This window comes from Sceloporus undulatus, chromosome 6 (genome assembly GCF_019175285.1).
Source record: "Sceloporus undulatus isolate JIND9_A2432 ecotype Alabama chromosome 6, SceUnd_v1.1, whole genome shotgun sequence".
In the NCBI taxonomy this organism is placed as follows: domain Eukaryota; kingdom Metazoa; phylum Chordata; class Lepidosauria; order Squamata; family Phrynosomatidae; genus Sceloporus; species Sceloporus undulatus.
In genome coordinates this window covers 159,239,126-159,254,802 of record NC_056527.1, presented here as the reverse complement: position 1 = coordinate 159,254,802, position 15,677 = coordinate 159,239,126, and the positions used below count along the sequence as shown (strand labels likewise).

The 15,677-nt window shown below is 40.7% G+C and overlaps 1 protein-coding gene across 1 annotated transcript; it reads right to left on the bottom strand.

The window, feature by feature from the left end:
• Positions 1-312: 312 nt before the first annotated feature.
• On the bottom strand, positions 313-15,013 carry SLC24A5 (solute carrier family 24 member 5). The gene is made up of 9 exons (XM_042474188.1): positions 14,886-15,013; positions 10,965-11,144; positions 6,917-7,000; positions 6,722-6,825; positions 5,386-5,486; positions 3,999-4,276; positions 3,272-3,478; positions 1,137-1,238; positions 313-635 (listed from the first exon to the last, which is right to left on the bottom strand). The coding sequence occupies exons 1-9, from the start codon at positions 15,001-15,003 to the stop codon at positions 313-315; spliced, it is 1,497 nt and encodes a 498-aa protein (XP_042330122.1). The 5' UTR covers positions 15,004-15,013.
• Between the last annotated feature and the right edge of the window lie 664 nt (positions 15,014-15,677).

Below are 15,677 nucleotides of genomic sequence, written 5' to 3'. Positions count from 1 at the left end.
ACTTGTTTTATGTCAATTTCCGTATGATGAAATTGTAATGTAAGAAATATGTCTCCTCCAACCAGCATTTGTTTTATGTGCTTGTTATGGTCACTGCTGTTCCTGTCTCTCAAAGAATACGCACTCATTAATTCTGATAGTTTAAAGCTTTAAAGTGATTTTTGTGTTATAATGTGGAATTTCTGTAAATAATGTTTTAGAGCCCAAAGGGAATTCTAGAGTTTTTTTATTTCACTAAATGAAGAAACTAGTCCTTTTATTCCTTGTTTTTTTTAATCCTTTATGACAGAGTTTAATCAGTTCCCACCAAACTTAGTCGCCACAGATTCTGAAAGGATTGTTTCCTATGATTCCAAGTTCATAAAGAACTGATAATATTGCAAATGCTAGGTACATCAGTAGACAGACTGCCCCCAGTTTTTTGTTTAGCTTCCAGCCATTCAGATGTACAGCCAGAAAAATGAACACGATGGAACAAACAAGAGAAATGGCAGTGTAAGTCAAGCCACTGCTGTTCACTTGCACAGGACCTGATGTGTCTACAAAGGCTGTCTTTATAAACCACGGTAATCCCAAACACAACAAATCAAATACGTTGGATCCTACAATATTTGACATGGCCATATCGCCTTTTCCTGCAAGATAAAACACAGTTTGTCAGTCTTAAGGGAACACTTCAGCTGTGACCTTATATAGTATTTTAAAAACCATCTGCTATGCCCAGATCATACCAGTTACTAGCATGGTTGCTTTTCAATCCTAAAATGTCTGGAAATAGTTTGAGTCTTAACTAGACAAATACTCTCTTGCTAGATAAATCCAGCATCCTGTTGTATAATATTCATCTACAAGTAGTGACTACCCAGTTGCCTTTTTGGGAGCTTGCAAGTCAGGGAAGAAGTCAGTGACCACTTGTTTCTGGCACCTTGTGTTTTTATTAAATGCCAGGAAATCCTTCTTTCCAGTTTTGAATGCTTAGGGATTTAGCAGCTGGTACTTCATGACAACAAAGAAAGTAACATGTGGGGACCTGGTCTCCATTTTGCCAATATGTGTTTCAATATGGAAAAATGTCTTCCTTCTTCCATTGCAAACTACTCTCTAGTGGTGTGGGCATCAAATCTTGGAAGACTTACCTTTTCTGGCCACCAGCACACTTGCAATTGTATCTGGTATACTTGTTCCTGCTGCTAGGAGTGTAAGGCCCATTACGGTGTCTGGGATTTTCAAGGTTTCACCTATAACATGAAAAACCGAGCCATTTGTAATGGCTTAAAGATCAAAGAGTGGATTTCAGAGGTTCATGCTAAAGTCTCACGGATAACTTTTAAAAACAAGTGGACAGATAAATATACTGCAGTTTGGTGTCTTGCACATTAAAGAATCAGTCTGGAAGATGAAATACCTAGCTTTGAAAATACTGTCACTAAACAGCATGAAAACCTGTATCAGTCTTCCTCCAAGTACAGGAGAGACTTGCTGTTCTTGACAACTACATGTCTCCTTTGGTATGATTTCAACTCGTATAATCCCTTCTGTTACTTTGGCAGTTTTGTCACATGAGCTCTTGAGGTCATATGAACTGCACATTTTAATGATGTGATGTTTAAAGAAACACATGGATTCCCATGGGAGGAGGGGTGTAGTCTGCTGATAATCCCCATGCAAAACGTTTCTGATAGCATTCCTGTTCAAGTTCAGTGGAAAAGTAACTTCCAATTCTTTAATTTCTAAGAAGTGATAAAGGGATATGGTCTTTATTATTGCAGGTGTATTTTATGATTCAAAAATTATAAGCTATTAGTGTAGCTTTGATTTAGTTTCAATGTTTCTGATGCTTGAATTGATTAATTATTCAGTTTACGCAACAGTCATTTCCTACACAAAGTCTGAATTCAGATGAGCTGTCTAATGTGATCTTCATTTTCTGCTGCTTACATTTCAGTTGCAGTGACAGATGGGATACAGAAAAGAATCCAATAAAAATCTTAGGCTACATATGCACTGCAGAAATACTCCATTTTGGCTGAATGCTATGGAATTCAGGAATTATAGTTAGTTGTGGCACCAAAGCTTTCTGACGGGCTAATGTCTCAGATAGTTACAATTCCCAGAATTCCATAGCATTGAGCCATAGCAGTTGATGTGGTGTCAAATTGGCATATTTCTCCAGAGTGGATACAGCCTAAGTAGCTGTAAAGAGATGGTCACAGATTATTTTTAAAAGAAAAACCATTACAATCATCCTATGCTCTTCATCCCTTGCTTTCCTTTATTCAAATTCAAAATGCTCCTATGATGTGTCACTGACACAGCCAGACTCTGGCAGCAACACTTCCTGGAGTAGCCATACTTCCACTGCATTACAGGGTTTCAGCTGGAAGGAATGGGTGGAAATGAGGGGAAGTACTGCAAAGCAGTACACTATGATGCACCAGCACAACAGTCTTTTGACTGAGTCTCAGGACTATTGTAACAGAAAAATTACCCAGCTGAAGAGCCTATATTAAAATACAACCCCTCCACCCTGAACAAGAGGCAAAAACTAGTAGTAGTAATATCTGGGTTGCTGTTATAGGAAAGGAATCATACTTTGATCTTTTTAATACCAAAAGCACCTTGTTCACGGGAATGATGTTATTGAGATACAGCCAAGCTCTGGATGGAAAAGACTAGGAGGGTTGTTACAAGACTAGATAATACTTGGCTAGATGGACAACAAGTCTGACATAATGCAAGATGGCTTGTTAACAAAAGCTAGTTTACTCTTCTAAGTTCAGTGGCTATACACAGTAACAAATGTTACTGAGGGCCTGAACAGACAGGCCAAAATAAAGCTGCTTCAGGTCAATTAGATATGCTGTTTAAATGATACACACATCTTAGGAGGCCAGAAGCTGTGCCAAAGCTGTGCTCCGGCCTCTTAGGACACATGCATCATTTAAACAGCATACTTCCAGAGTGACTCGAAGCAGCTTCGGGCTATCTTGACAAAACAACAGCCACAGGTAGTGCTTTAGGGGAGCTTTTCTATACACTGTATAAGATTGGATCCAATTTCTGACTAGTTTGCAGTGAAACCTGGACTATTTCAATAAACTTCACAGAATAAATCAGGTTTGTGGAAGTGCAAGGCATGAACTGTCAAAGTCATCCAATCTTAGGTGTAATTGCTGCAGCAGAAACACTACCGAAACTTAGGATTTGTGTTTGACACAGCTAAATTTCTGGATATGAAAGAGAACATTACAGTACTAGGCTAAATACATACCCACTATCGTTACCATCCACACAAGAATGTATGTAAATGCAGAAATCCACACTGCGGACATGAGAAATGTAAGCATGAACCATTTCTTCCAAAACTGTCGTCTGCAGTCAGGTGTTGTCAAACAGAGTATCGTAATAATGGGAAGAGAGAGCACCCACAAAACTCGCTTCAGATCTTCTTCAGGCACAGTGAATACACTTGGAGGATCTGTCAGATGAACAGAGAACTATATAAATATGAATTCTTGGGTTTGTTCTTTTAAATAACAACATGCTTTTTATAGCCTGGGTATGGTATTTACCTATTGACAATGCTACCCCCATTACATGTTTATAGGACTTAAATGTTCAAACAAAGCCTCAAAGAAATGCATTTAAAATAACTAGTTTGCCATAACACGCAGGCTTCATGGTGTTTAGATCTATTAAAGCTGAACGAGATTCTGTGTCAGAAAGTAAAATTTGGGATTCCATCTGTGTCCAGGAAGCAGCCTAGAGTTCAGGAAGAACTATTATATAAGCTTGAATGAGTGTGAGCAGGCCTAGTTACAATTATGCATCACTAGAGCCACTGTGTTATTTGAAAACACAGTAGCTGCCAGGTTTAAGTTACATTTGTATGACAACTTACGATCCTAAAATTGGAGACAGATTGTTAATCATTTTGGAGTTTACTTTCTAAAACCCTTTTAAAAAGTTCTTTTCTTGTAGAAGGTGTGCAAGTATACCTTCAGAAATTGTATCAAGTCCATGTAAACTTAGTGAAAGTTGAGAATAATCTGAATCATCGTGAAAAATTCTGTCTGCTGTCGACTGTCGCCGAACAAGTGGTCCAGTCTCCTCCTTCCATCCAACTAGTGGCTGTTGTTCAATCTCTTCTATTGGCACTGTGAAACAGGCACAGCAAGGGCTAAACTTCCTCATGATGTACTGGTTGATTTTAATGTCAAAGCAGAGAAGCAAAATATAGACTCCATATATTAACAAGAGTGAAGCACATTCGTACCTAGAATAAATTAAGAATTCATGTAAAAACATCTGTGTTGTTTTCAGATAATATGAATCTCTTGCCATTCAACTCTACTGGTTAATCCAGGTTCTAATATAAGAATGGGAGGAATGTTTTATTCACTTACTCTGCATCTTGCATAATATTAAACATTTTAACATGTCCCCTTTTACTTGCCTTTTCCCCCCTGAAGGAAATATTCCCAAACATAGGGCCAGAACAGACTGGCATAAAAAGCCGGCTTGCGGGAATGGTGTTCAGACGGCACACCCCTCCAAGTCACCTAGAAGCCAGCTTCAAGCCGCCTGGCCATTTACACTGGGTCCAGCTTCTGGGTGCTCTAGTTGTGCGCCGTTTATATGCCTCATGCCACCAGAGCACCTTAAAGCTGGCTTCCTGCCATGGCAGGGCAGAAGAGCCAGCTTTTTGCCAGCACAAAAAGAGCGGCCATTTGCTTTTCCCTTTTCAGCCAGCAAAAAGGTGGATTGGACCCCCATCCAGTTTAGTACTTTGAGACCATCTGTTTTGCCCCATAGTTTTCTGGTAGGGGAATTGTTCCAGTTCCCTGATAGCATTAGGTTGCCTTTTTCTGTACTTTTGCCATATCTATATTTGAGATGTACATGTGATCACTGTCAAATGAGCGAGTTCTACATCACATGGAACTTGCTTTTTTAAAAGAAACAACAATGTTCATTTTGAAACTGGTTCCTGATGTTTCCTGCTTGTAGAAAAACAAAGGCAATTACTGAAACTTCCTCTATTTCTTTTACTGACTATGACATTGATTGGAACAGATTAATCTTTCCAGGTCCAATCATGCTTATTCTGCTCTTCTGCCAAGAATGGAATTTTAAATATGTTACATGAATATAAATACCTTGACTCAGCTGAACTGCAATGGAAATACATCAAAACAAGGTCCGTAAAGCATTTAAAGGAATCCCATTGAGCACCTTCCTTTAACTTATTACCAAGATGAACATAAATGCAATTTTGAAATATTAAAATCAATCTGTTTTGAGTTTCTAGCAGATCACAAGAACATAGTTTTAGTTGGGCTGGCTAGCAGTTGACCATTAATAGAAAAACTAGTGGGCACTTACCAGTAAACTTTGTTGTCAATGATCATTGCAAGAACGGCTGCTGCGCTAATAGCATAGGCCAAACAGTCTCTAAACAGCGGCCAGCAAGAAAGTCTTGAAACCTACCAAATATAGTTCAGACATATTTTTACAGCAATAAACAGATGTGTCTACTGCCAACATTTTCAGATTTTTCTAGCGTTTGAGCTGTCTTTGCTGGTACATATTTCAAATTTTGGGTCTTTCTCCAAAGACATGGTTACTCTGCATGTATTTTAGACCTGTCAATCTGTAATGCCCTGACTCTATGTCACTCGATGAACACACTTCATGGATGAACCAGCAATTTTTTATTGAAGAATGGCCCAACAGCACATCCTTTGCCAGATCTGACATTACAAATACTACAGCATAAGCTTAACTATGAAAACTCCCCACAATCACTCCTCTTTCCAATGGCCTGTATTTTTTTCCCAGGCAGAATGGCCTTGGATCTCACAGCAGCTTACTCCTCCCAACACACCAGGCCTATGCTAACATGACTACAGCATGGCTTAAACAAGGCTAATTTTAACATGGCCTGACATCTGCCCTCCCAAAACAGCCCCCTATGGTAAAATAAGAGAAAGCCTAAGATATACTACAATAGCAAAATACATAACATTAATCAAAGGTAGTAAGTATCAGAGTTATAGAATGTATCAGTTAGGCCCAAGTTTGTCAAGTCATTTTTTTCAATTAGTTTAGGTTCTCTGACATGAATGTCCATCACTCAATCTGAATGTCCCTGAGGAACATTCTTCCACTGTACAAAATACTGCAAATGGCCTTTGTGCCACTTACAGTCCAGAATTTGTTGGACTTCGTAGTGCTCTTGGTTATCAATCATCAGTGGGGCTGGAACAGGAAGATCCTGGTGCCACACACTGCACATGTACACAGGCTTTGAATGCACAGGGTGTATATAACGAAACATTTTTGGGAGGTCCAATTCCACTGCTACATTATTGGTAATCCTTTTAATAGGCAAGGGACTGATACACTTAGGTCCCAGTTTCTTGGGAGGTAGCAAACTCTTAAGAAACTTGGCTGACAAACAGACCATGCCCCCCACTTTACATTTCCACTCAGTTGCCTTTTTATGGCCTGCATGCTTATTGTACGCATCTCTTGTAACCTTTGTAAAAAATACAAAGGTTACAAATAATCTTACACCCACCCATCCACCCCCACCAATAAAAACAAGGCCTGCATGATTTTAAAAAGTTTGCTGGAATAAAAATGTTTTTGCTTGCTGGCGAAAGGTGAGTAGGGAGGGGGCATGAGAAAACAGTTTAAGTACATTTTCAGTACATACCACACCAGATAATAGTCCACATGCTGCAGCGATACCAAGAAGATTGTAGATCGCAGAACCTAGGATGGTGCTGACTCCAATATCTCCCTTTGTGACAAAAACTCCTGAAAGAAAAGCATCACTCAACAGAATTAATTTTGACTTTCACAAGAGGAAAGAATTTGGTGCGCTGCTTAAGCCATGGCTGATCTTTACCTAGAAATGCTGTGACTAATTCAGGGGCAGAACTACCAGCTGCCATGAAAGTTGCTCCTGCAACATCTTGAGAGAGACCAAGTGCTATAGTAAGGAACAAAAACAGTCTTTGTTGAATATCAGAGCTATGCCTAATTTTCATTATAACAACATTGTGTTAGCATAACAATGCCTTAGTTCTGTCTTGAAAAGTTGCCTTTCTTTGAAGAGGCCACAATTCAGTGGAAGAGTATGAGCATTCAATGTAGAAGAGGCCCCAGGTTCATTCCACGGCATCTTCAGTTAAAGGAATCAGGTGGGAAGTGTGATTTGTATGCTGAACCCCACTTTTGTGCCCTTGAATTGCCCCCATTTATATTTTCAATGGACAAAGGCAATTCTCAAAGTCCAAACCTGGCCATAACTACATATAAAAGTGGCAATTTTCCTCTCTTCTTCGCCAAACCCATTGGGGTGGAGGGGGAGCAAAAACAGCAACCTAAAATCATGTCATAGCAGATATGTGACAGGGAAGTGTTCTAGTAGGAGTGGTGGATATGAAAACTGGCTACCACTCTGCAGCTGCCCACTGAGGCAAGGGCTGGGAAAGTTCTCAGACAAAACTATACTGGGTGAGATAGACAAATGGTCTAATCTGTTTTGAAGTAGCTTTCTGTGTTCTTAAATTTCCTATATTATAAGAACCTCTCACTACTTTCCACTCCACAAATCACTCTTCAAAATTGGTGACTCGTTTTTGAAACTCAGACTTCCGGTTGGCAATGGCGGAGCAGTGAGAGGTGTCTCTGACAACTGAGGCATACTTCTCTTTCAGGATGTTTGGATGTCATGGGGCAGCCCTGTTACACCTAGAAATCTCCTGGGCAAAGAAGACTTGGGGGAAGCCACCTAGTTCCATTTTCCTGTCTCGGACATCTGATATCACAACTTAGGTTGTGGAAGAAACGAGAGTGAAGGCATTTTTCTCACCCTGACTGTGGTGCCCATTCAGGCAACCAGCATCACCACCAATTTTATTTTGTGTATACAAAGAACATAAACTGGTAACGTGGCGCTAACCAGTGTTTTTGAATTGTGGTCCTTTGAAAAAATTGGGACTAAAAAGTCTTCCTCTCCAAAATTGAGGCAGACGGAAAAAATAAAGCAGCTTCCAGCTGCTTTGGGGGCATGTTGTTTATATGATGCATGCCACCAAAGCAGCCAGAAGCCATTCTGAAGCCAGCTATCATGGCCTGCATCTTCCGGAAAAAGAAGTGGCAAAAAACTGCTCCTACCAGCGGCCCACTCAGGACTGCAGCAACTGGTCGCCACAGTTCTTAGCAATCGGGGCAGGAGTGGCATCTGGCCGTTCCTTTTGCCTCATCTGCTTCACCCCTATGTGAAGAGGACTGGAAAGGAATTCACCAAACTTCAAACCTGAACTACAAACTACACTAACTTCATCTGCTTCAAGCAAAACAGCTGTAAAATAACACTGAAGAAATAAGGTTTCAAAGTTAATTTTACAGTTCATACGCTGAAGATTTTTCTTGAGAGATAAGGAACAAAACAAACAAGATCAAGACTTAGCTTTGAACAGATGAGAACCAAACTACAGAAGCAAAATAAATTAAAGGTACAAAGAAGGAGAATCAAGAGAAGCTGCCAGGAGAAAAAAGTAACAAGACAGAGAGAGTACTGACATCTGACAGATGAAGGAATCCTTATAGAATCCAGAACAAGTTAGATAGTGAGATTCTTACAAACAAGCTAATAAAATGTGGGATAGGCAATGCAACTGTTATATGGATTTGTAATTGGCTGACCGGCCAGTTTTACAAATCCAAAGCACCCAAAGGGTGCTCAGTAATAGCTCCTCTTCATCCTGGAGAGAAGTGACCACTTGGGTGCCACAGGGATCTGTCCTGGGGCCAGTGCTATTCAATATCTTTTGCAAAAACTTGGACAAAAGACTAGAGGGCATGCTTATCAATTTTCCAGATGGCACCAAATTAGGAATAGCTAATACACCAGAGGAGAGGAGCAAAATTCAAAAGAGTCTTAATATATTAGAAAGCTGGGCCAAAACTAACAAAATGTATTTCAACATGGAGAAATGTAAGGTACCACACTTAGACAACAAAAACAACAACAACAATGAAATGCACAGACATTGTCATGGGCCAAGAACTGCAGGACTGGGACCTGGAGAAAGTCTGATGAGGAGGCTGATGAGGCAAGTCTTCCAAACAGGGAGCAGCCTGCAGCAATGCCTTCCTTGACTTTGGCTGCTTGATCAATGCCTTTATCTTAACCAACTCTCACAGGCAAGGATGTTTTCTATCTGTTTGTGATTAGCTGCCTCTGGCTGCATTATCAGTCAGAGGTTCCCTCCCAGCCAGCTTGTGTGGGTTTTTGGTGAACTAGGACAGAATAGGATGGGGGACACTTGGCTTAACAAGACTAACAAGGGATGTAGGAGTCCTAGTAGACCACAAGTTGAATTCAACAGTGTGATGCAGCAGCTAAAAAGGCCAATGTGATTCTGGACTGGATCAATAAACATATAATGTCTAGATCAAAGGAAATAATAGTGTCACTCTATTCTGCTTTGGTCAGGCCTCACCTGCAATACTATGTCCAGTGCTGGGCACTATAATTCAAAAGGGACGTTGAGAAGCTGGAGTGTGTTCAGAGAAGGGTGACCAAAATGGTGAAGGGTTTGGAGAGACTTGGGGAGCTGGTTATGTTTAGCCTGGAGAAGAGACGGTTAAGAAGTGATATATGATAGTCCTTTCAAAGTATTTGAAGGGATGTCACATTGAGGATGGAGCAAGCTTGTTTTTGCTGCTCCAGGGACTAGAACATGGAACAATGGATGCAAGCTACAAGAAAAGAGATTCCACATCAACATTAGGAATAACTTCCTGACAGTAAGAGCTGTTTGACAGAGTGTGGTGGAGTCTCCTTCTTTGGAAGTTCTTAGGTGTGTTGATTGTGAGTTCCTGCATGGCAATGGGCTGGACTGGATGGCCCTTGTGGTGGTGTCTTCCAACTCTATGATTCTATGAAATCAGAAACATAAAATGCCCACTGGAACAAGGATAGTCACCACTGCAGCACAAGCACAACAGAGTGCTAGAAGACCTTTGACTGAACAACCATTAAAACCAACACATGGAAATATGTTACTGTTGGAACAAATTTAAGAGTGGAAATTAAAAATGACATGAAAAATGAAATAAAAGATGTAATTCAATCAATAGATAAAATTATGATGGAGATGAATTTAATAAACACCAAGACTGATAATTTGGAAGAAGACACTTAAAAATGAAAAGCAGATAGAGTTGCTTGGTAACAAAATGTTAACATTCTTTTAGAAAAAAATATATAGAGAGCTCTGCCAGTCAGTAGTAATTTTCCTAACTGTTTTCCATAACACAGTTGAAGAAAATAATATTTCTAGTGGCTTTGATTTAGAATCTTATCACATGGTGTCACATTATAATTGTTTTATTACACACAAACACATACAAATCACAAGGCACAAGGCAAAGTACATTACAATGTCTACCAGCCATGGGCAACAGTTAATTTGCACACTTTCTTCATCTGCACGAACATTAGTGAACATGAAAAAAATTGTGCAAACCACACTATTACAACACAAGTGTGCCAAGAGTGTGGCACGCATTGGCAATGACCAGATATCATTGCAAGTATAGCTGCAACAGTTTTCAGACAGTATAACCCCAATATAATGTCATGGTGTGATAAGCTCCATGGTGAAAAATAAATGTTTAGTTGTTTGATATGGCTATATGAACCATGGAAGTACAGTGAAATGATATACTAGTCTTTGCCAGCCAGCTTTTACTATTCATGTTGGATGTGTTTAGCGACGAGCTACAAAATGATGAACAACACTTTTTGTAACAGATTTCTAAATTGCACTCACTAAATTGCACAGAATAATAATCTTGAAGGGCTGTTTAGTTTTGTAAGAGATGACTGACCTTTTCAGAAAGCGCCACCACATATACACAAAAAGGAAGAAAAAACTTACACTCGCTGATAATCTCCAAGGAAGGCAGGAAGTAATCATCGCATACAATGGACACAGCCAGAAACATATAAAGAATGATTATGAAATAGATAATGATGCCTCCATCTTCTCGCTCCTGTTGTGTAAAAAAACCCTCTGGGAATTCTGATGATGTGGAGAGGATACATTGGCTTCTGTTTTCTGAAAAGCAAAGGTTAGGAGGTTTTGATTTGGCATAGCAAGAATTTCTGTTGTGGCTGAAAATCCTCTGCAAAATGTAAGGCAGAGCAGATTTTTAAAGAAAGTAAGGCAAATTGGAATATGTTTGGTCTTTGGATACAGCTTTTTTGTAAGTCTTCTGGAAACTAAACAGGATAACTCTAATGGGGGTAGTTTTTTTTAATCCGCATTGTGAGGTTTCTATGCATACTCATAGGGCGAAATAATATCTGAATCCTCCACTAGAGCAGCTTTATTGAACTCAACAAGGCTTATTTAAAGTGATTAATTCATTTCAGTGGATTTGACTCACTGGGAGGTTTGAATTACGTTTATCCAGAAGAAAATCAATTTGGGGTTAACAGCTCTGCTTCAGGTTAAAACTGAACCTATAACCTACATTCTACTGTATTTAAAAAAACAACACTAACCCTACAGCATAAAATACATTTTAAAACAAGACAAATATCTTACTGGTTCAAACCTGAGTTTGGAAAAGTTACTTCTTTGGACTACAACTCTGGCAACAGGAACTTTGAAAAGGATAGATTATTCTCTCAGTCTCAGAAGAAAGCAATGGCATTGCCACTCTGAAGAAACTTGCCAAGAAAACCCCCTGATAGGTTTGCCTTAGGGTCCCCATAAGTCTGGAGGGATTTGAAGGCACACAACAACAATAACAAAGATGAATTGGAGAGATACCAAGTGCCCTAGTGGTCTTCAATGGGCAGAGATTTCAGCTGGGGGAAACATGGCCCTGTGCACATTGTTGCACTGCAATGTCTATCAGCCACGGGCAGCGTATGTCCCTTTCACACTACGTGACTATAGTTCTATGATTCCATCTTGCCATGTTCCATTTCGTGGACTCCTGGGATTTGCAGTTTAGAGAGGGACATTTAGAATCTGTAGCCAGAGAGCAATGATGCATCATCAAGCTACAAACCCTAGGATTACATAGGATGCAGCCATGGCAGTTAAAATGGAATCATAGTGCTGTATCTGGGGCAGTGTGAAAAGGCCCATAAAATAGCAAGGAATGATCAGAGTTGTAGTCCAGCAGCATCTGGGCAGCTACGTTTCATTTGCTTCATTTCCGTTCTCACTGGTAGATTGTATCAACAACAAGCAGACCCTTTAAGACCCACAGTAGCAATCCAACAGACTGAGTGCTAGAGGGCTCTTTATAGAACATGTTTTTAAGCACTGTAGCAATTCAAAACTTTAAAGCAATTAGAAATACAGTTTAGGCACCCAAGGAAAAGGGACAAGCACAGTTACCAAGGGAATGTGAACACAGCAAGTGTACAGGTTTTAGGAAGGAATTATTTTCAATGTCTCACTCTCTGCAATGCTAGAAATTTGGAGAATAAAGGAAAAAATTCATAGGGGGCACAGAATTCTTATTTGGGGGCAAAGCCCTAATTTTGTTACACCCCTGGATCAAGACATCCTGTTTCCAGCAGAAACTTGTTCTTACCTACTCCACCGTCTGTCCACCCCTACAAATTCTAGTGATGCTATGTAGCTGTATATTCCATACTGCTGGATTACATTGAAAATGTTCATTTCATCTACCCGAAATAATACTTTTCAAAGAGGTCAGTTCACACAGTTATAGAAATTAGCGCTATCTGTGAGGACCATACAAGCCTGCTTTGAGGAGCTCATGACTGCCATCATTCTTGTTGGAAAGCACAACTTTAGTTCAGTTTGACCTACTTCTTAATAAGCCCAGGGCTTTATTTTGATCTGACCTTTCAAATCTTTATTTCATATATACAAACAACACAAATGAAAAAACAGATAATGTTGCACAAAAGCAATGCACACCCTGAGTTGTTTTTCTCTCCCTCGAGACTAGAAAAATCACGTCGTTGCTCTCTGACACTGGAAAAATTAATTAGGTAGAGATGGGGAGAGCATTGCACAGAATGGGTGCAACCATTGTAAAGGTCCTGCCATCTCTACACCAGAGGTAGGCCACTTCAGACGGTCCAGGGGTGGCTTTAATGGAACAATATTGACTGAGAAAAACAGCCAGTCAAAAATTGTGCCTTTTTAAACGTTAATCAATTTACCAATTAAAGGGTTGTGCCTAGAAACTTCCAGGAACAGCAATTCACAACCTTTTTTGACTAGAAAAAAGTTGGTCTGGGATAGTGTCTGGAATAGATTAAAGGAAGTAATAGTGCCACACTATTCTGCTTTGGTCAGGCCCCACCTGGAATATTGTGTTCCAGTTCTGAGCACCACAATTCAAAAAGGAGGTGGAGAAACTGGAGCATGTCCAAAGGAGGGCAACTAAAATGGTGAAGGGTCTGGAGACCATGCCCTACGAGGAACGACTTAGGGAGCTGGTGATGTTTAGCCTGGAGAAGAGAAGGTTAAGAGGTGATATGACAGCCTTGTTTAAATACTTAAAGGGATGCCATATTGAGGAGGGAGCAAGCTAGTTTTCTGCTGCTCCAGAGACTAGGACCCGGAACAATGGATGCAAGCTACAGGAAAAGAGATTCCACCTCAATATCTTTAGGAACTTCCTGACAGTAAGGGCTGTTCGAAAATGGAACACACTCCCTCAGAGTATAGTGGAGTCTCCTTCCTTGGAGGTCTTTAAACAGAGGCTGGGTGGCCATCTGTCGGGGATGCTTTGATTGAGATTTCCTGCATGGCAGGGGGTTGGACTGGATGGCCCTTGCAGTCTCTTCCAACTCCATGATTCTATGATTCTGGATATGCCTATGGGGGGCATAAGGACATCCTTGGAGGGTCACATGTGGCCCCAGGGCTACACTTTGCCCCCCTCGACCTCTACACCTTATTCCATGAGGGGCACCTTTTGCTAATTTAAACCTTTGGGAAGCTTTTGCTCTGACAATTTAAGCTCTGACATATTCCATACTCTGTACAGCTTAGTAAAGCTGGCTATGAACCCATTAGTCAATTGTGGGTTTTTAAATTAATATTCTTTATTTCTTATTCCAACATTTAAAAAAACATTTAAAATGATCAACAATAAGAAAACAACCTCGCTATTCATACATTCTAATTCTATACATCAGTTTTTTAAATTTAACAAACACTTAACCTAATGCAGTATGGTTTTGTAGCACCTTTGAGACTAACTGGAATAAAGTAGTTGACAGCATGAGCTTTCGTAGACTTAAGTCTACTTCCTCAGATCCATTTGGTGGAGTGGAAAGCCAGGGACAGACCTGTATATGCCATTAGTGTGTGAGAATGCCAATTCAAGTTTAAAATCCTTTGTGTCTGGAATTGAAGTGGCAAGTCCAGTTTTAATGATGGTCATTGGTGAACAAAGGCAGACTCACACTCTAATGGAATAGACAGGTGTGTCCTTTTCCACTCCATCCAATGCATCTGAGAAAGTGGATTGAAGTCTACGAAAGATCATGCTGCAGTGCCAACTTCTTTCCTTCAGTTACTCTGAAAGGGGTACAAGATCTTCCACTGTGGGAGAAAGGTGGGATATAAATTTTGGAAATAATAATAATAATCTCTCTACATACTGATTCTAAAGAATAAACCCCAGAATCCCACACCATGCAGCCAGGACAGTTAAAGCAGACTCAACCAGTGGGCATTCCCAGAATCCCACACCATGCAGCCAGGGCAGTTGTTAAAGCAGACTCAAAACTGATGATTTCAGCAGCCTAAGAAAAGGCAGCTTTCTCCCTTCTTCCCTCGCTTGCTTCTTACCTTGCTGCGGTTGAGCAGAAGCCCCCAGACCCAAAAGCAGCAGCAGGAGGAGGAGGAATGGAGGGAGCAAGAGGCTGCCTCCCCCTCGATGGCTGCCTCTCAGGAGCTGGACCTCCATCCTGAGGGAGTCCCACAATGGAGGCAGAGAGAGAGAGAGAGAGAGAGAGAAAGGGGGGGCTCTGGGAGGATCATGTGAGGGTCAGTCGGAGGGAAGGAAGGAGGGAAGGAGGAAGGCAGCCAAGGAGGAGGAGACGCCTAGGCTTCTGAGGGAGAGTCCCATGGGTTAGAAACTCATGGTGCCACACAGACACCCCCACTGACCCCACACCCCCACTTTCTCTCTTTTTAGAATACAGGGGATAAAAGGAGTTTTAATTTTTTTTTCCACTGGGGGGGGGGGGAGAAACAAAAAAGGAGAGAAAAAAAGGAAACCTTTGTATTTAGTACAAGGCTTTATTTTCTGAGAGGCAACCAGTGATTTCTATAGAACCGAATACTGTGCTTCTTTTTTCATGGAAATTGGAATCATAGATTCATAGAGTTGGAAGAGACCCCAAGAGCCATCCAGCCCAACCCCATTCTGCCATGCAGGAAATCCAAATCAAAGCATCCTCGACAGATGGCCATCCAGACTCTGTTTAAAGACCTCTAAGGAAGAAGACTCCACTACACTCAGAGGAAGGAGTGTGTTCCACTGTCGAACAGCCCTGACTGTCAGGAAGTTCCTCCTAATGTTGAGCTGGAATCTCTTTTCCTGCAGCTTGCATCCACTGAATAGAAACTTGCTTAATT

Bases quoted from the DNA above. Each gene is read 5' to 3' on its own strand.
- SLC24A5 (XM_042474188.1), bottom strand. From the start codon at position 15,003: ATGGAGGTCCAGCTCCTGAGAGGCAGCCATCGAGGGGGAGGCAGCCTC. The intron at 5,487-6,721 runs GTATGTACTGAA...TATATTTGGTAG, and splicing joins GTGGACTATTATCTGGTGTG to GTTTCAAGACTTTCTTGCTG. The intron at 4,277-5,385 runs GTAAGTGCCCAC...AATTTATTCTAG, and splicing joins ATTGACAACAAAGTTTACTG to GTACGAATGTGCTTCACTCT.